Consider the following 20476-nt stretch of genomic DNA (forward strand, 5'->3'; position numbering starts at 1 on the left):
CTCTTTGGTCTCGGGAGGGTCCGAGGCCTCGGCCTCTTCCTCGAGGGCTCGCCTAACTTCCGCCAATGTGTCCTCGCCATTAGATAGTCGTTCAGACGACTCACCCGGCACTCTCCTCGGTCGTTAGGCCAAGAAAGTATCACCGAGTCACAGAGAAATCTGGCAAGGAGGTATTCTAAGTCGCTCCCGTCGAAAGGGCCTTATCCTCCGCTTCCTTAATCGGGTTGGTAACTGGCGTCCCTCTTGCCTTGGCCTCTCGGTTCGCTTTGGTATACGGCCTTAATGGCCGAGTCGGATACCGTAATGAGGAGTCCTTCGCTTTAGCGTTCTTGAGAGCCGCCCACGATTTCACGGTTCTCAAGAGTCAGCCGTATAGGTCGATGGCCGAGTGGTCTTTATGGAATTCCCGAGGAAGGACAAACCGTTGGCTGAAAAAGGGGGGGTCCTTCCGCGGTAGACGTCCGATGATACCCTCGTCGGTCTTCCCCAAGGCCGCGGCCTTTGACTCGACCGAACATCCCCATTTCGCGAAGATCCTCGTCCCTCCTAGGGCGCCATGTCCTGGAGGCCGATGCTTTGCAACCTTTGCCGTGTGGACAATTGGCGCGGATGATAGCTCGTCTACGGTTGCCATCTTCTTCGGCGTTTGGATCCTCGGCCGGGTGTTCAGATTCGCTCTTGAGCTGTCTTTGCATTCTCCGGTGGTTTGTGTCCGGTTGACGCGCCCTGTGTTGTGTGTGATACCAACGATCGTCCGCACGACCGGTGGTTTGAATGTCTTCGCAACCTAGGGGTGGCTCCGCTTTTGTAGCCCACCGAGGTCGGGATTTTGTGCCCCTAATCGGCGAAAACACGACCATGTCTTGTGATCGGTCGTCATCAATTTCGCCTTCCTCTAGCGGCTCGGGCGATCGATCTCGTGCATCGATCGCACAAAGATCGTCCCGCCCGCCAACGGCTCCTTTCCTTTGGCGGTCGGCGTTCCTCCCTATATTCAGCCCGAAGCCGGGCGTTCACCATGTTGATGACAGGTGAAGGGAAGGGCTTAGAGTCGACTGCATGGCCGTCTTCTCCGGAACTGGAGCTTCTTCTCGCTATCAATTTTTGGATGATGTCTCGCAGAACAACGCAGTTGTTGGTGTTGTGAGACCAAGAACTGTGGTATTTGCGAACGTCTTTCCTTTAAGCTCCTCAAGTTTTGGGATTTTATGGCCGAAGTACAACTTGACCTTTTCTCGCACAATAGCAGGTCAAAGATTGCCTCGGCCCCGGTTAAATTAAAAGTGTAGGCCTTTGTTTCTTGAGTCGCGAATTTGTCGTCGGGAATCTTGGTGCGATCATGTTGTCGGCCTTGACAAGTCCTTTGCGATAAATGACTTGTCTATGCCGCTTCGGCCGAGCTCATCTCAACTTCATCGCCTCGGCCTCTGCTGGATTGTGCCTTGGCATAAGCGACAAAGGATTCCGATAGTAAGTCCTTTGAAGTCGTCTTCTTCTGCACCTCTTCTTTCAGCAAGGATGCATATCGGTCCACTTTGTTGATCAAGTCGTGCATGTCCCGGAATTCAATCCAAATTTCTTCCGATTCGAATTCCAACCCTTCTTCGGCTATCTTGACAAATTTCCTCTCCGGTAGGTTTGTGCGGCACCAATTCCTACACGCTTTTGAACCACTGAAGGTAGTCGCGAGGTGATTCGTCCGACGCCTGGCTCATCCTTGCCAGCTCGGCGACCGTTATTTCTCGATTGGTCAGTAGAAATGTTCGTGGAATATCCTTTCCTTGTCGGACCAATCCCTCACCGACGGCAGAAGGTTTATGAACCACGAGAAGGCCGAGCGGTCGGAGAGTGAACGAATAAACGGAGCTTCAGGCGTCGAATCGGCCTCCCGACCGGGCCGTGAAGCGGCCTATGTGTTCCATGGAGGAGGTCTGCCCATCCCGAGAGAATAGAATGAATTCCGCAACCGTAGTTCGGGAAGCGAGGTTCGGTCAATTTCGGCGGGTATGGTTTGGTATACCTTGGCGCTCGGGCGCCTCGAGCCAGTCGTCCTCGATCATTCGCGGACGTTTTGGAATCGGAGCCCCGATGGGGTGCCTCTTGATGGGCCGCGACTAGCCGTGGGACTTGTTGCCCTCGCTCGCGGCCTTACCGCCGCCACTTGAACGGGGTTCGGCCGTTGCTGCCGAGCCGGGTGGTACCGGATATGCGCCGCAGTTTGATCGGGTTTCGTATGGCTCGTAGTTGGAATGGTAGAACCGTCAAGATGGGAGCCGACGCAATAACGACGTATGTAATGGTGAAACGGCCGGATTGTTCGATCGTATTCTTTGTGACAAAGTAGCGGTCTAGTTGCTTTGGCCGGGATGGGTCCGACAGCCATGGTGTGGGTGGGCCGAGTTGTTGGACCGCGGATCGCGGGGCTGCTTTGCCCGATGACACGCCAAAGCATGGAGTGGGCGTCGTCGCTCTCGCCGTAGGTCGGTCCGAATTTACCTATGTTGACCGGGACGCCCTCACCGCTTGTCGGCGGTGAATGCTTGGCCGTAATTTGACGCAGGTGCGCGCCGAGACGCCGAGGCTGCCGCTCGCAGAGGGCTCGAACCTCTCGCGCTCTTGGCCTCTCCGTCCGGCTCGGGAGGCGTTGCGGACGATGTCACCGCATACTCTCAAAAAGCGTCCGTAGCTCCGAGGAGAATTTGTCCATTGCGGCCATGAAGGATGTTTCGATCCTATAGGCTGCCGCCATCAGATCTTCGACGACGGCTTGCTCTCCCATGGACTCGGCCGTGCGATCCGCCGTTATCGAACCGCTGGTCGAGGTTCCGGCCGCGTGTTCGGTCTCGGTGATGTGATTGGTGAGGTTGACTCAGGAGCCTCGGAAGTCATTTCGATTTTTGTTTTTGAGCTTTGCTTGTGCCCTAGTTTCCACCATAAGTTTTTTTCTAACAAGTCTCACCAGGCGTGCCAAAAGTGTTGGTCCGTCGCAAATCTTGTGACCTGGTGCTCCGAGCCTAGGGAATGTGCGTCAACACGTGACGCCCTCCTTTGATGTCTTTGTGCGGTTGTGCGCGGGCGTGCTAGCTCGGTCTACCGTGCGTCGAGGTGATGATGAGGTTCGGGTAGAAGATGGTTTAAACGCTATGCGCCTGTTTTGCGTTCGACTCCTAATCAAACGATTGTGACCGAGTGAGGAACGAATCTCGGCCGTCAGGTTTAAGGCCTGAGCTACAAGGCCGTTTAGTGGTGGTGTTGGTGGTGGGTTTTAGGCGGTGCTCCGGCGCGTTGCTCAGAGAGCGACGGTCGTATGATATATGGGGTGAGTGAGGCGATAACAGAGGTGGTGCTCCGGCTCCTTGAAAATCAAGGGTCGTATAATATATTGATGAATGGATTTTCCTTACAGTCTACCACTACTCTTAAGAAAGCAATTAAAGGTATTAAAAGTGCATTACAGAAAATATAAGTTGCTCCGTGGGAGGCTTTTGGTTTGGTGTTTGAACCCCTTGAACGTGGTCTTGAGCTTAGTAATTATAGGAGGAGTCCTGGAGGGCCAATCGAGGCTGAAAAAAGATCTGCCTGATGGCTTGAAAATATCTGCATGGTGGAGTCTGATCGGGGCAAGTGGGTAGTCAAATCGGCATTTGGGATCGTGAAGCATGGTGGTGTGACCCCCATAAATCTCGGCAAATCTCGGCCACCCCCCTGATCATGGGCTCCGCACTCTTGGTCGTGGGAACGATTTAATGCTCTGGTCCAGTGGTTGGTGATCTGACATCAAGTGTGAGAATACATTGTGAGAATATTTGCGCCTAACAAATCTGATTCATGTTACCAAATCCTGACTTCAATCACTTCCCTTCGCCTCGTGCATTAAATGCTTCTTGCACCCAGTGGTTTTGCTGTGGCGGTAAGAGGCACAACTTCATTAAATGGGGCGTGGGATCCTGAGGCCACTTGGCGATTTGACCATATTATCTTTGGCCGTGTCTCTCATGTACCTCGGCCTCGGCCCATAATGTCGTGGTTGTGAGGCCGAGAAGATCCTGCCTTCGTATTTTTCTTCTGTTTTCGAAAAGGTTAAATGTTTGACGAAATGTGGCCGTTTCAGTCCATGAACAAGTGCTACGGCCGAGAAGAGGTCCCTTATGACGACTGTGACTTATTAGGTACAAACAGCAATGGCAAAAGCAAAAGCATCCGAATTTTCTAGACTTTGGGTCAACGACGTCAAACCCAGAGATGCTCCAGATTTTGATCGGTCAACGCCAGCTGCTTCCCCAATTTTTAGACTTTGAATTCGAATCAGAATTAGGGATTCGTTTATGAAGAGGCTGAGGCTACTGAGCTGAGCTGAGCTCCTGGAATTTGTGAGGGAAATAGACGCAGTGATGTCCACCACCTCGGGCTCTGCTTCTGTTTGGCTATTTCTGCTGTTTGGTTTCCTTCAACTCCTTAAGCTCTCTGGCAACGTTGAAGGTCTCTTCTTCATGTGTTGTGTGTGTTTGGTTATGGGAATTTGGGTGAATGAATGACTGATTTGATTTCCTTGGAGACAGGTGACGCATTGAATGCGTTGAAGAGCAATTTAGTTGATCCTAACAATGTTCTCCAAAGTTGGGATCCCACTCTCGTCAACCCCTGTACATGGTTTCATGTCACTTGTAATAGCGAAAACAGCGTTACGCGAGTGTAAGCAGCTAAAACACTTCATTTCACTTGTTTCTTTCAGTACATTCATTCAATTCATTTTCCTTCTGTTTATTAAGCAAACCCAGGAAAAGAAAAATATCCAAAAAGGAGAAGGAAAAAAAAAAGACTAATGATATGCTTTTCTTGTTTTTAACATTCGCGCTCATTCAGTGATCTTGGCAATGCCAATCTCTCTGGTCAATTGGTGTCACAACTTGGTGTTCTTTCCAACTTGCAGTACTTGTAAGTGTGTTTTTGTGTCTACTTGTTTGTCCTTGTATTATCTAAAGTTCCATCAATATGCATCCAAATTGAAATTGGAATCTTACCTTAAAAAGTGAAAAACTGATCCATTTCGCTACTTCCATTGACAGGGAACTTTATAGTAATAACATAACTGGAAACATTCCAGCAGAGCTTGGAACTTTGACAAACTTGGTCAGCCTGGATCTTTACTGGAACAATTTACGTGGTACCATTCCCGACACACTTGGCAAGCTAGAAAAACTACGTTTCCTGTATGAACCCGCATCCTTTGTCTACATTCTTTGTTTTTTTCTTAACAAATTGTCTTCATTCTTTAGTTGGTGGATTCATTTATTTATGTTCTGATTGATTGTGCTTTCTCGGAATGCATCCCGTACAGTCTATTATGTGACTTGTCCACTAACAAATATGGTTTTTCTTTTGGATTTAGAGGATTTAGGTTGTGGTTTAAAGAAAATAAATATATCTTGTATTTGTTTGTTTTATTCAATATGCTAATTTAATGTTTTTAATTATTCCTTCAGTAACATTCATCCTTAGAGTGCATGATAGCATCTAGGTTGAACCCAAACAATTACTTAGGTTGACTATGATCTACCAATATTGTGCCACTGTAGTTAAGGCATCAAGGTGGAGTTTAAACAAATTAGCATAAGGAAAATAATATACAACAGGTCAACAATACGCAAAAGGACAAAAAACATAAATAAGTAATTGGAACCCTTAAGGCAAGATGCCTGGTATCAAGATTCTAAAGAAGGTAATAGTTCACTCAGTAAAGCTAATATGGATGCGACTGGAACTCTAAATGCCAGAAGCATTAAGCTAAAAGCAGTGGTGTAAATATTCTAAAGAATGTCCTAATAGGAAAGGAAGAAATAATAGTTCCCATAGCTTTTTGCTGTTCCGTTTTGTACCTTGATGATTATGAAACCCCAGGTTGCCAGTTAATCATGGTACATAATAGCTTGAAGAGGCCTTGTCATAAATTTCTTTAGCTCTTTTTGAGTGTTTTGTTTCGTTGTTCTCTATCCCCAGAAATGTTGATGCAGAAGTCTTAAAATAATGCCATCAACTATCTAAAAGAGACTTCTTGTGCTAGTAATTGAGTTCATGAAGTTTTAGTCTGAAGGATGATGATAAGCTTATATTTAGTAAGAGTTTTCCAGTTTGTGTTTCTATCTGATCTCAATCTTTTATATTGCAAATAGTAGTATAACATTCAGTTTTAATTGGAGTGTTATAATTTCCAATTTAGATTTATTTATTTTCCTGAATACTGAGTATGTTAAAAAGAGAATCCATTGATTTCCCAGAAATGCTGTGCTTTAATCCTTGGTATCTCAAGCAGTAACAGTTACTAGATTCATATTATCTAACCAGTGAAGGATCCTGCAGAATGTGTAGTCTGTTTCGACACTATGTGCACGCATGACTTGCACATTCTTCTAGCGTTTGAATGTGACAAGAAACATGTGAAGAAAAAAAAAACCCATAAAACTTCGTTTCAGTCTATTTATCATCTACCCTTGGAAAAAATTGAATAGTGATGTGTTAGAAATACAATATGATAACAGTAATAGTTAGCTAAGAGTTTGTTAGTATTGGCACGTGTGGCAGCTGTAATTAGTTAGTTTGTTAAGCATTAGTTATAGGCAAAACATCTGATATAAAAGAAACTATATCTCTCTATAATTAGATACACGATTAAGAGATTAAACTGAAAGCAAATTCTCTCTTCTTCCCTGAGTTCTTCTTCAATATTCATCTTCTTCCTTCAGTCTCAATTCTTCTTTCTTATACTGTTATCATGGTATCACGAGCCTGGACTCGATCCTGATTTTCTTTCTCTTCTCTGCTGCGTGGTTTCTCCTTCTCTATTATTGTTCTCTGTTCTTGTTCTCTACACGATTTTCCCCAAATTCTTCTCAAACCCTATATTCTTTGCTTGTGAGTTCTTCAATCTCATGGCATCTTCTTCGTCTACTTCCTCTCTCAAGATTGAGAGTCTTCTTGGCATGCTTACCATACGCTTGAGCGACGACAACTATCTGAAGTGGAGCTATCAGCTTGAGTCGGTGTTACAAGGCTATGACCTCTTTGGATATCTTGATGGATCTGTGTTTGCTCCTCTGAAATTTGCTATTTTGGATGAGGAATGTGTTACCTCTGAAGTCACCGCTGCTTACAAAGACTGGCTGCGTCGATAAAGCTCTCCTGAGTCTGCTGATTGTTTCTCTCTCCGATGAAGCTCTTGAGTATGTCATTGGAAGTCGACCGCTCGTGAGGCCTGGCTTAATCTTACGGATCGCTATGCTTCGTTCTCGAGCACGATCAACCAATCAAGACTGAAATGCAGCATGCGCAGAAGGGTGGTGACTCGATTGACCGATTCCTTCTTCGCTTTGAAGCATATTCGTGATCAATTGCACTCTGTTGGTGTGAAGATTTCTGATGACGATTTTGTCATCGCTGCTCTCAACGGTTTGCCGCAGGAATATGATATCATCAAAACGGTGTTAATTGCTCGGGATACTTCACTTTCTCTCGAGACTTCGCGCTCAACTTCTTGTTGCCGAGCAAACCGCCGAGGCGGGTTGTGACACATTCTCGCAATGTTTACCTCTCAATCTGCTCCGAATTCACAATCTGCCTAGGTCTGCAAGCTATGGTCCTTCGTCTGGTCAAGGCTTGCTTCCTACACCGGTGCAGGTTCTTGGCTATGCTTGCTCTAACACACGATTTTCTGGTCCTCGACCTAATTTCAACGGCACTCGTGGTGGTTTTGGTTCGTAAATTTGGTTCATCTCAATTCCGTCCTTCCTCTGCTGGATTTCGCAATGGTTTCTCTACCAATAAATTTGCAATTCCAGAGTGTCAAATTTGCAGTAAGCGTGGGCACACTGCTGCTAATTGTTACCATCGCCATTCTTCTCCTAATTCTACTGCTTCTTCTGTGATAATTGAGTGTCAAATTTGTGGTAAGAAGGGGCATGATGCTTTGGATTGTTACCACCGCTCCAATTATGCATTTCAAGGTCAATCTCCTCATTCATCCTTGACTGCAATGACTGCTCAGACTACCTACAATCCTGATCAAGTATGGATAGCTGATAGTGGTGCTACACATCACATGGTCTCTACTCTCGATCATCCAATAATGTGGCTGCTTGTGATTCTCACGAGAATGTGACTCATGGCAATGGGGAAGGTTTGCAAATCCGTCATATAGGAACTGCTAAGCTTTCTTCTTTAACTCTTCCATCCGTGTTTCATGTTCCACATCTCACGGCTAATCTCTTATCTGTGCATCAACTGTGTAAAGATAACAATTGCAATATTATCTTTGATGTTTCTGGATTTTATATACAGGACAAGCTCACCAAGAAAATTCTGCTCCAAGGCAAGAGTAGCCAGGGGCTTTATCCAATACCAGTGCCTCTGCAATCTTCAGTCTCTATACCATCTCCCATACAACATTCTCAGCGGTCTATGTCTCCGTCAGTTGCGTTTCTTGGTCAGCAGGTTAAATCCTCCTTGTGGCATCACAGGTTGGGTCATCCAACTAATGAAGTGGTGAAGTATATGCTCAAAGCTGCTCAGCTTCCCTATTGTGATGATTCTCAATTTTTCGTGTGTTCTGATTGTCTTCATGGCAAAATGCATAAACTTCCTTTTCCTACAGATCATGTAAAAGTTACCATTCCATTTCAGAAAATCCATAGTGATGTGTGGGGTCCCTCTCGGATGAAATCTGTTGATGGCTTTCGGTTTTATGTGATCTTTGTTGATGAGTGTACTGGCTATATGTGGTTGTATCCACTTTATAATAAATCAGAAGTTTATGCTACTTTTCTCCGGTTTCATGCAATGATTGTTACTCAGTTTGCTGCTTCTGTCAAGTGTTTGCAAAGTGATGGGGGAGGGGAGTTTACTAGTAGGTTGTTCACTGATTATTTGGCTTCTAAGGGCATTGAACATCAATTATCCTGTCCATACACTCCTCAGCAAAATGGTTTAGCTGAGAGGAAGAATAGACATCTTATTGAAACCTCTATTACTCTTTTGACTGCTGCTCATCTTCCTAGTCAGTTTTGGTTTCATGCCGTTGCTCATGCTGCATATTTGATTAATAGGATGCCTAGTAAAAATTTGGATCTTCAGTCTCCCTATTATAGACTTTTTGGCTTGGTTCCTGATATCACACATGTTAAGATGTTTGGCACTGCAATTTATCCATATTTGAGACCTTATATTGAGCATAAGCTTCAATCTCGCACAGCTCAATGTGTTTTTCTTGGATATGCACCAGGTTATAAAGGTGTCATTTGTTATAATCCTTTCACAGGCAAATTGGTGATATCTAGGCATGTTATCCATGATGAAACTTGTCATCCTTTTAAGAGGCTTCCGGCATCTATTTCTCCGGTATTATCCATGCCCTCACAGTCTACTTCTATCCGGGTTCCACTTCTCGTTCCCGTGACAACTTCTGCTACTCCTACTAGAAGGTGCTGATAATTTGGCATATGATCCTGCAGCCTCTGATCCGGCAGACACTAGTCCTTCCATTTCTCATGCGGTATCTCCTTCAGATTCTATAGCATCTGTTTTAAATGCTCATCAATTACAAGTCCTTGTGCCTGTCATTTCTGCATCTGCGATAATTCATCTTCTGTCTCTGATATATCTGCTCTTTCTGCTCCATCTGGTAATACACATCCTATGCAAACTCGGGCTAAGAATGGAATTAGCAAACTGAAACCTTTTTCAGATTATCAATGTTACCATACTACCATTCCTGTTATTGCTGCAGATGATGAACCTTCGTCTTATCGCATAGCTGCTCAATCTCCTGCTTGGGTTAAAGCAATGCATGAAGAACTTGAAGCATTACAAATGCAGGGAACTTGGTCTCTAGTGCCATGTCCTTCCCTGAAAAATATAGTTGGAAGTAAATGGATCTACAAAATCAAGCGCAATGCCGATGGTTCAATTGCAAGGTATAAAGCTCGTTTAGTGGCACAAGGATTCAGCCAACAACAGGGTCTGGATTTTAGTGAAACTTTCAGCCCAATTGTCAGACATACAACTGTGAGACTGATACTTAGTTTGGCAGCCATGAATAAGTGGAGTTTGCACCAGTTAGATGTTAAGAACGCTTTTTTACATGGTGATCTGGAAGAGGAAGTTTACATGCGGCAGCCTCCAGGTTTTGAAGATTCCCAGCATCCAGAGTTTGTGTGTAGGTTGGCCAAGTCCCTCTATGGCCTTAAACAGGCACCAAGGGCTTGGAATGCCAAGTTTACAGGTTATCTTCCAGCCTTAGGCTTTAAGTCCTCCCATTCTGACCCAAGTCTGTTTGTCAAGCATGAAGGTTCTGATATTGTGATTTTACTACTGTATGTAGATGATATTATTTTGACTGGTTCAAGTCCTCAGTTGGTTCAAACAGTTATTGATGATTTAGGAGCTGTATTTGACATGAAGGACATGGGCAGACTTGCATATTTTTTAGGTCTTCAGGTGTCTTATGATTCCACAGGAAGTATCTTTGTTCATCAGACCAAGTATGCTCAAGAGTTGTTAAATAAAGCAGGGATGACCAATTGTAAAGCTTGTCCAACTCCCTGCAAGCCACATAATCAGGTATTAAGAACAGAGGGGCAGCCATTAACTGATCCAACCTTGTATCGGAGTCTTGTAGGTGCCTTACAGTATTTGACATTCACAAGGCCAGACTTGTCATATTCATCAATACTGTTTGTCAGTATATGACTACACCTACAGAAGCACATTTTGATTTGGTCAAACGTATATTAAGGTATATTCAAGGTACCATACAGTATGGCATTCACTTCACTACAGGCCCTTGGCATCTGCAGGCCTACAGTGATGCAGATCGGGTGGAGACTTGAATACACGCAGGTCTACCACAGGATTTGTGATATTTCTTGGAAATAATCCTATTTCTTGGCAATCTAAAAAGCAGGGATCTGTGTCTAGAAGTTCGACTGAAGCAGAGTACAGGGCATTGGCCAATACAGCTGCAGATTTAGCTTGGATTCGACAGGTCTTGTTGGATTTGAAAGTATGCTTACCTGAGCCTCCTACAATTTCATGTGATAATTTGTCTGCTTTGGCTCTTAGTTCTAATCCTATATATCACTCACGCATCAAGCACCTCGACATTGATTTCCATTTCGTGCGCGAAAGGGTGCAAAGGAATGATCTTACTGTCCAGTATATTCCTACTCAAGAACAACTAGCTGATGTCTTTACTAAAGGACTACATAGTCCAATTTTCTTAAGTCATTGTGCAAACATGAGGCTGGGCAACCTAGAGCTGGGTTTGAGGGGGAATGATAACAGTAATAGTTAGCTAAGAGTTTGTTAGTATTGGCACGTGTGGCAGCTGTAATTAGTTAGTTTGTTAAGCATTAGTTATAGGCAAAACATCTGATATAAAAGAAACTATATCTCTCTGTAATTAGATACACGATTAAGAGATTAAACTGAAAGCAAATTCTGTCTTCTTCCCTGAGTTCTTCTTCAATATTCATCTTCTTCCTTCAGTCTCAATTCTTCTTTCTTATACTGTTATCACAATATATGTTGTCATTGGAATTATTGGGGATATAACAGTTTCTGTTCCATGAAATAGGCGTCTCAGCAACAACACCTTGACGGGGAATATTCCCATGGCTTTGACTAAGATTCAATCGTTGCAAGTCCTGTGAGTTTTGTACCCTTTTCATCTCAATAAGGAGAGAGCGAGAGAGAGAAGAGTTACTAGTTTCTCTACCATCAGAGAATGCAAATAACAAAGTTTTTTTTTACATGGAATGCAGGGATCTTTCAAATAACAATCTGACTGGAGATTTTCCGGGCAATGGTTCTTTTTCACTTTTTACTCCCATCAGGTTTGTAGAGGCTATTTTATTCTTTTTCTTTTGGAAGGCTTATGTAAATGATGTACTCACTGACATTATTCCTCATTTTGCAGTTACAAAAATAACCGTCTGAATGCTCTTCCAGTCACTCCATCTCCTGTTTCTCCAACCCAGCCAAGTTCTCCAGGTTTTACCAGTTATAGTATTCTTGTGACATGGACTCTTTTTTTCTTTTCTTTTTCAGAGAGCATGATGTTTGAATATTTTCCAGGAACTTTTTGACTATCCCTTGTGTTTATATATTTATTTTCATAATATGAGATGCTTGTTGCAATCACAGAAATGAAGAAGAAGAAGAAGAAGAAGAAGAAGAGATAGAGAGTTATATAACATCTGACTTTGATGAGAGAGAGAGAGTTATATAACACTGACTTTGATAATTTTTCATTATATAACATCTAACGTTAATGAATTTTTATTTAGGTTCTAGCTCATGTCATGCAAATAAACCTTCTGCTTAACTCTGGTGATTCTTATTAGGTAACACTGCTACTGGGGCTATTGCTGGAGGGGTTGCTGCCGGTGCTGCTTTGCTGTTTGCTGCACCTGCAATTGCACTTGCTTGGTGGCTACAAAGAAAACCACGGGATCATTTCTCTGATGTACCTGGTTAGTCAATTATAAAAGAATAATTTAACTTGATCAGGATCATGTTGTATTATGGGATGCATGTTTCACTGATCTATACACTTTGCAGTGGAGGAGGATCCAGCAGTTCATTTGGGACAGCTCAAAAGGTTTTCTTTGCGCGAGCTACAAGTTGCAACAGATACCTTTAGCAATAAAAATATTCTTGGTAGAGGTGGATTTGGTAAGGTTTATAAAGGACGTTTAGCTGATGGGACTCTGGTAGCTGTAAAAAGACTTAAAGAGGAGAGAACCCAAGGCGGGGAGCTACAGTTCCAAACAGAAGTTGAAATGATTAGCATGGCTGTTCACCGCAATCTGCTTCGTCTGTGTGGATTTTGCATGACACCAACAGAAAGGCTGCTTGTATATCCTTATATGGCTAATGGAAGTGTAGCATCATGTTTAAGAGGTAGTGTTTTAAATTCTTTGCTATGTTGATGAATCTATTTTTTTCTTGACATTAGGAAATTATTTCGAATACATTGATTCAATACATTAATTTTTCAGTTTTAAGTTACCTTTGTGATGTTGATCTTATTTCTTCTAATTTGAGGATACCAACAAATTCTTTTTTATCTTTTCCTTTGGGGAGGTATGGTGAGATCACACGACCTATTCTGTAATTCTGCTTTCATGATTATGTCTATGAATTATTGTAGATCGTCCAGAAGCACAGCCTCCACTTGATTGGGAAATAAGAAAACGCATATCATTGGGATCTGCAAGAGGTCTTGCTTATTTGCATGATCATTGTGATCCGAAAATTATTCACCGTGATGTCAAAGCTGCAAACATATTGTTAGATGAGGAATTCGAAGCAGTTGTTGGAGACTTTGGATTGGCTAAACTCATGGATTACAAAGATACGCATGTTACCACAGCTGTACGTGGCACAATTGGTCATATAGCACCAGAGTATCTCTCAACTGGAAAGTCGTCGGAGAAAACTGATGTTTTTGGATATGGAGTCATGCTTCTTGAACTTGTCACTGGGAAGACGGCTGTTCATCTTGCTCTGCTTGCAAATAATGATGATGTGATGTTGCTTGATTGGGTATGCATTTACGTTTTTCTATTTCTGTATGTAGCTAATTTATTATTCAATGCAGATTAGATAGTTCCCTGTGAAGGTTTCTGTAATTGTTTTGGGTAGTTGCCTGAAAAATAATTAAAAGATAGTAATAGTTATTTAAACAGCTGGTCAGTTCCTGTTGGATGCATGTAGAAAATGTAGAACAGACTTGTCCTTTTTGGCTCAAATGTAGAAAACAGTTACAATGATGGACGGAAGAAGAAAAAATTATATTTACTTTAGGTGTAGGCAGAAAAAGCTTAGAAAATCAGTTCAATTTGATTAGCTTTTACTAATTGAAAGTACATTTTAGCTGAAATTTTTTATTTAGCTTTATTTACAACATTTAAGTTTTATCTATTAGAGATTAATCATAATGTTATTTTAGCACCTATATTGTTATTAATATAATTTGTATAATCACTAATATATATTATACTATTATTTGTTGTTATCGTTATAATTTTTGTTCTTGTTGGTTGGCCTTACTGTGATTGTTTGAAAGTGACAACTACTTTGGTTCATTATATTAGGTTATCATACCAAACTACTTTGGTCCATTACACGCTTTCATGTTTAAACATTATGGGCACATTTGTGCTGTCCCTGGTACCATATTTTTCTTTTCAACTCATGGAACTACCTAACTGTTATTTTTTTCAAAATAAAATTTAGGTCAAAGGATTGTTGAAAGATCGGAGATTGGAAGCTCTTGTTGATGCTGATCTAAATGGTAACTATAACGACGACGAAGTGGAGCAGCTGGTCCAAGTAGCTCTACTCTGCACGCAAGGCGCCCCAGGGGAAAGGCCCAAGATGTCAGAGGTTGTCAGAATGCTTGAAGGGGATGGTTTGGCGGAAAGATGGGAGGAATGGCAGAAAGAGGAGATGTTCCGCCAAGACTTCAACCGTATTCAACATGCAAGTTTTATTTGGATCATGGACTAGTTCTCAAATTCCACCCGATGAGTTGTCCGGTCCCAGGCAGGGGCGGATGCACATTGGGACAAGAGGGGTCGGACGACCCCTTGGAAGGCTGGAAAATTGGCAAGGGACTCCATTGAAGCCCCTTGGATGCACGCAAACTGCTCGACGAAAGTCCTAGGAGGAAGAGAGCTTGCTGCGCAGTGTGATTTTTAAACAGCCTTGCCAAACGACGTCGTTTGGTCCAAGGCTCAGTCAATTTTTAAATGACCTGGCCTCAAAACAACTTCGTTTTAGGCCAGTTTAAAAAAAAAAAAAAAAAAAAAAAACAACACACCTTCGAATCTGCACAGCAGCCCCAAACCTTTCATTCCCAATTTCACACCTCCTCTCCCCACCCTCTCAAACCCTAACCTCTCCCCCAATCTCCTAACCTCCGACAACCTCCATCATCAACTCTTCGTTGGGCCACCAATCACCGCAGTTCGCCGCCGTCCTCCCTCCGCCCTTGTTTTCAACTACAAGTAAGCTTGGCAATGAAATTTATGGATACGTTGATAATATATATTGTTGTTGATATTGATTTTTTTTTTTATATGTAATGAAATTTACGGATATGAATTATATTGATTGATTGAATTTATGCTTTATTGAGTTTATGCTTGAAATTTATGGATATGAATAATATTGATATTTTTTGTATGTAATGAAATTTATGGATATGATATGAATCATAGTGATAATCATATTAATGTAGATTGATTGAGTTTATGCTTGATTGAAAATGTGAATTGATTGAGTATATTGAATATTAATTGATATTTTGATAAGGTTTTTTAGTATATTGAATATTGATTGATATGGGTTTACGGAGTATATTGAATTTTGAGAGTAGGTTATTGACATTTTCATATTCATATGATAATTTGGATAAAAATTAATGATTGATTGAATTAATTGATTTGTAGATTTGTGGAATGATTCTTTAATGCATTACTTAAGTGCACTAGGTATTTGTTGCGACAAGGTCTTTCTTTTCGTGGTCATGATGAAAGTGCACAATCAAGTAATAGAGTGAATTATTTAGAGCTCTTGCAATTTCTTGCGGATCATGATGAAAAAGTTAAGGCCGTTGTGTTGGAAAATGCTCTAGGAAATTTAAAGTTAATAGCTCATTCAATTCAAAAAGATTTTGTCAATTCTTGTGCTAAAGAAACCATTGGTCTTATTTTGAGTGATGTAAAATATAGATATTTTTCAATAATGGTGGATGAAGCATGTGATGTTTCAATAAAGGAGCAAATGGCGATAGTGCTTCGTTATGTGAATGACAAAGGACAAATAATTGAAAGGTTTGTGAGGGTTCAACATGTGACCGACACTACTTCAAGTGTACTAAAGGAAGCCATTGATGAATTCTTTTCTTCCGCGAATTTGAGCTTTTCCAAGCTACGAAGACAAGGTTATGATAGAGCTAGTAATATGAGAGGTGAGTTCAATGGCCTTAAAACAAAGATTTTGAGAGAACAACCTTGTGCATTTTATGTTCATTGTTTTGCTCGTCAACTTCAACTAGCTCTTGTTGTGGTAGCAAAGAAAAACGTTGATGTCAACTCTTTTTTCACAACGGCTAATAGTTTGGTTAATATTGTTGGAGCATCTTGTAAGCGTCGGGATGCACTTAGAGCACAATACCAAGAAGAGCTTGTGAGAGCTTTTGAAAAAGATTGTCTGATAACGGGGCGGGGCTTAAATCAAGAAACTACTCTCAAACGTGCCCGCGATACACGATGGAACTCACATTATGGTACGTTGATTAGTATCATTTCTATGTTCCCATCTGTGGTGAATGTGCTTCAAATGATTGTGGATGATAATCCTAATGATAGTTTGGGTGAAGCCTATAAGTTATGGAGAGAAATACAATCTTTTGAGTTTGTGTTTCACTTATTTTTAATGAAAGCTATATTGGGAATAACAAACACTTTGTCTCTAGCATTGCAAAAGAAAGATCAAGACATTGTGAGTGCAATGAGTTTAGTGAAAACATGCAAGGAAAACCTGCAGTTGATGAGGGATAATGAGTTTGAAGAATTGGTTGAGCAAGCATCTTTGTTTTGTTACAAACATGATATTACAGTTCCTACCATAAATGAGGAATATGTAATTCCAGGGAGGTTACGGTGTCATGCTCCAATGAAGACAAATTATCATCGTTATCGTGTTGAGATCTTTATTCATGTAATTGATGGACAACTTGCGGAATTAAATGATCGCTTCAACGAGGTAAGTACTGAGTTACTTACTTGTTTGGCATGCTTGTGTCCAAAAATTAACTTTGTAGCTTTTGACAAACGAAAGCTAGTTCGTCTTGCTCAATTTTATCCTTATGATTTTTCGGATAGAGACTTATTGATGCTTGAAGATCAACTTGGTGTTTATGTTCATCATATGCGTTCGAGTATTGATTTTTCTCAATTGGAAGGGATTAGTAGTCTTGCGGAAAAAATGGTGGAGAAAGGAATGCATGAAATATTTCCTTATGTGTATTTGCATTTTACATTGGCTTTGGTTTTACCGGTTGCAACTACTTCAGTGGAGAGGGTATTTTCCGCCATGAATATTATTAAAAATCAACTCCGCAACAGAATGGGAGATCAATGGTTGAATAATAGCTTGATTGTTTACATTGAGAGAGATGTTTTTGCTTGTATTGATAACGAAACTATAATGCAACGTTTTCAGAATATGAAAACTCGTCGTGGAAAATTAATTTGTATTATTGGTTTTGTTATGAATTATGAATGGAAGTACTATCTTTTTATCTTTTTAGCATTATTTTCTTTGTAGAAAAATTTCGGAACTTTTACACTAAGCCCCCTTGGCCACATAATCCTGGATCCACCACTGGTCCCGGGTGATACGCTCCTTCATTCCGTCCTCTGTATACATGTAAGAAGCCTTCAGGAATTGACAAGGCCCATTTTGTATTTCAGCAATACTACATTTGTGTATATGTTTGTCTTTTCTCCTCTTATTTGCTTTTGTTTTCCATTGTATTCTTCTCTAATGTCTTGTTTATATCACACAATGGAGCTGGTGCTGCTGTAATTTTTATAGGGTTGTTAACTGGCATTATGAAATTATGGTGCTAGCAACACGGCAGGAACTAGGAAGGGCCATAAAAGCACCCATTCCTTATCATTTTTATGTACCCGGAAATTAGTCAAGATTGTCGAATAAATAAATCTTTATTTCCTGCATCGCAGAATGATTTTGTATTAAAATTAAGGTGTTCCATTACCGTACATATTACCATGTCATCATTCCTTTCTGGTTCATTTTTACTAGTGGCCAAGCTATGGTCTATGATTCGAATGTAAATGGAAAAAATCCTTCAGCAATGCAAAATTCATGCGGGGTGAATTAAGAAACAATGTGTGCTATTCGTAGAAGTGTATTGTTTTTTCCTCTTTTTGGGGTTGTGGAGGGAGGGCTTAAATAGGTGTCTGGGAACTCATGAATCATGATCTATTATGTGTCTTATAACTTATAATCTCTATCCCCGTTAAGCATTTCACCTCCATCCCACCATTCCCATCTCTATCCTCATTAAGCATTTCACTTCCGTCTTCATACCCACAATATTCAAATTGGGGATTGCCCATCCTTGCCTTCATTGGTGACCTGCCCTATTACACAACCATGGTCAAGAAGCGGCCGTTAATAGAGGTGTTATGTTCAAGAAGCATGACTCCATATCCAAAAACATCAGTTTTCTCTGACGACTTTCCAGTTGAGATATACTCTGGCGCTATATGACCCATTGTGCCACGTACAGCTGTGGTAACGTGTGTATCCTTGTAATCCATGAGTTTGGCCAATCCAAAGTCTCCAACAACTGCTTCGAATTCCTCATCTAACAATATGTTTGCAGCTTTCACATCACGGTGAATAATTTTCGGATCACAGTGATCATGTAAATAAGCAAGGCCTCTTGCAGATCCCAATGCGATGCGTTTTCTTTTTTCCCAATCAAGTGGAGGCTGTGCTTCTGTACGATCTACATTAATGGATAGACATAATCATGAAAGCAGAATTACAGAATAGGTCATGTGATCTCACCATAACTCCCCAAACCCAAAAACTTGTTCATCTTGGTATCCTCAAATTAGACGGAAATAAGATCAACATCAAGAATTCGAAATAATTTGTTAATGTCATGAAAACATAGAATGATCCACGTAGCAAAGAATTTAAAAGACTACCTCTTAAACATGATGCTACACTTCCATTAGCCATATAAGGATATACAAGCAGCTTTTCTGTTTGTGTCATGCAAAATCCGCTTAGACGAAGCAGATTGCGGTGGACAGCCATGGTAATCAGTCCAACTTCTGTTTGGAACTGTAGCTCCTCACCTTGTGTTTTCTCCGCTTTGAGTCTTTTTACAGCCACCAGAGTCCCATCAGCTAAACGTCCTTTATAAACCGTACCAAATCCACCTCTACCTAGAATATTTCTATGGCTAAAGGTATCTGTTGCAACTTGTAGCTCATGCAAAGAATACCTACTAAGCTGTCGGAAATTGACTTCTCGATCCTCGTCCGCTGCAGGCCTTCTGATCTGTGTGACATCGACTTCTGGATCCTCGTCTGCTGCAGAGTTTATACATAAGTAAAACATACACCCCATGTGTTAGTGTGTGGAAGTTGCGGCTGGGAGGAGAATGTCCTGCCGGTTGGACTCGACTCGAGCTATTGAAGTTGCCACTGGGTCTCCGGATTTGTTACTGTTGAAACTCGCGGATGGAGCTTTGAGGCCGAGCCCAAAGAGGGAGAGATGTGCGGCTCCTCTACCTCTCGGAACCGAAGCTGAACCACCGACGTATCGGTTTACCGAACGAACAGTTCGGTTTCCGAGGGAGACAGAGGCAGCGAGCGGAGAGTTTCCGAACTGTTCTCTCCTTCTTTTCTCCCAAACAGGCCCGAAGTAACGGCGCAAAGACAGAGAGAAAGAGAGAGAGCGGGACAGGGAGAAGAGGAGATGAAGTCTTGCATTGTTGGAAGTTTCTTGTGCTTTTCTCTTCTTTGCCCAAGACTTCATCTACAAAATTGGTCAACAAGTATCATAAATTTAGTAATAGAAAGTGAAAATAAAAATTTTAAAGTAAAATTGAAATAGTTATCAAACGGGTCCTAAATTTTTTATTAATGCCATATAATTAAATTGTTTGAAATGAAATATTAACAATGTTCAGAGGTTATGTTGCATGTACTGTTGTGGATGATTGTTGTATGATCTTCAGATATGGACACAAAAGTTATGAACTAATGAATTTAGGCCAACGGTTTTTAATTAAAACCATTACATAATTTTTTAAATTTATATTTAGGAAAAAATAATAATTTGTTTTTAATGAAACGAATTTAAAAAAAAAATTAAGCATTGAATGCTTTCCCTTTTCTTTTCTTTAGCAGGGAACTTTATTTTCTGAATAAAGTTCATTGTGCCCATCAATTCTATTTTTGTTGCTCTAACACTAATTTTAAAATACCTATTTTACCTTTATACGTAATTATCACTAGCCCCTTGGCACATGAGTGAGCATGTGCCACAGTTGGTTTTCTTTTTTCCTTTTCATTTTATTTTTCAAATTAAAAAAAGATAATATTGGTAGTTATCTTCCATAAAAGTATGAGCTATTATCAAATTTTATTTTTATTTTTAATATAAAAAATGCAAATTTACCATATTATCCTCATTTAATTAATAATTTTAATTCTTAATGTTTGAATTAACCAAGGGCATTTTATGGTATTTTGAACACCATTCTCTACCTTTTGCTTTAAATATATAGATTAAAGACAAAGAACATTTAAAATAAAAAATAAAGAATCTTATCACTAGATCCAACATAATAATATACATTCTGCAA

At 41.1% G+C, this 20476-nt stretch overlaps 3 protein-coding genes across 3 annotated transcripts; 2 read left to right on the forward strand and 1 right to left on the reverse strand.

Annotated features, from left to right (window-relative positions):
- Positions 1-4165: 4165 nt before the first annotated feature.
- Positions 4166-14740, forward strand: LOC103319158 (BRASSINOSTEROID INSENSITIVE 1-associated receptor kinase 1-like). The gene is given in 12 exon segments (XM_089047022.1): positions 4166-4479; positions 4560-4692; positions 4864-4935; positions 5067-5210; positions 11624-11695; positions 11811-11882; positions 11966-12039; positions 12393-12521; positions 12610-12951; positions 13202-13596; positions 14290-14558; positions 14560-14740. Coding segments are annotated over 12 exon segments (1950 nt in total). The 5' UTR covers positions 4166-4391; the 3' UTR covers positions 14720-14740.
- A 140-nt stretch (positions 14741-14880) lies between these two features.
- On the forward strand, positions 14881-17825 carry LOC107880242 (uncharacterized). The gene is made up of 2 exons (XM_089047024.1): positions 14881-16345; positions 16535-17825. The coding sequence occupies exons 1-2, from the start codon at positions 15802-15804 to the stop codon at positions 17386-17388; spliced, it is 1398 nt and encodes a 465-aa protein (XP_088903150.1). The 5' UTR covers positions 14881-15801; the 3' UTR covers positions 17389-17825.
- On the reverse strand, positions 17691-19627 carry LOC103319157 (BRASSINOSTEROID INSENSITIVE 1-associated receptor kinase 1-like). The gene is made up of 2 exons (XM_008220668.3): positions 18807-19627; positions 17691-18601 (listed from the first exon to the last, which is right to left on the reverse strand). The coding sequence occupies exons 1-2, from the start codon at positions 19231-19233 to the stop codon at positions 18234-18236; spliced, it is 795 nt and encodes a 264-aa protein (XP_008218890.2). The 5' UTR covers positions 19234-19627; the 3' UTR covers positions 17691-18233.
- Between the last annotated feature and the right edge of the window lie 849 nt (positions 19628-20476).

This window comes from Prunus mume, linkage group LG2, assembly GCF_029339155.1.
Source record: "Prunus mume cultivar Tortuosa linkage group LG2, ASM2933915v1, whole genome shotgun sequence".
NCBI lineage: Eukaryota > Viridiplantae > Streptophyta > Magnoliopsida > Rosales > Rosaceae > Prunus > Prunus mume.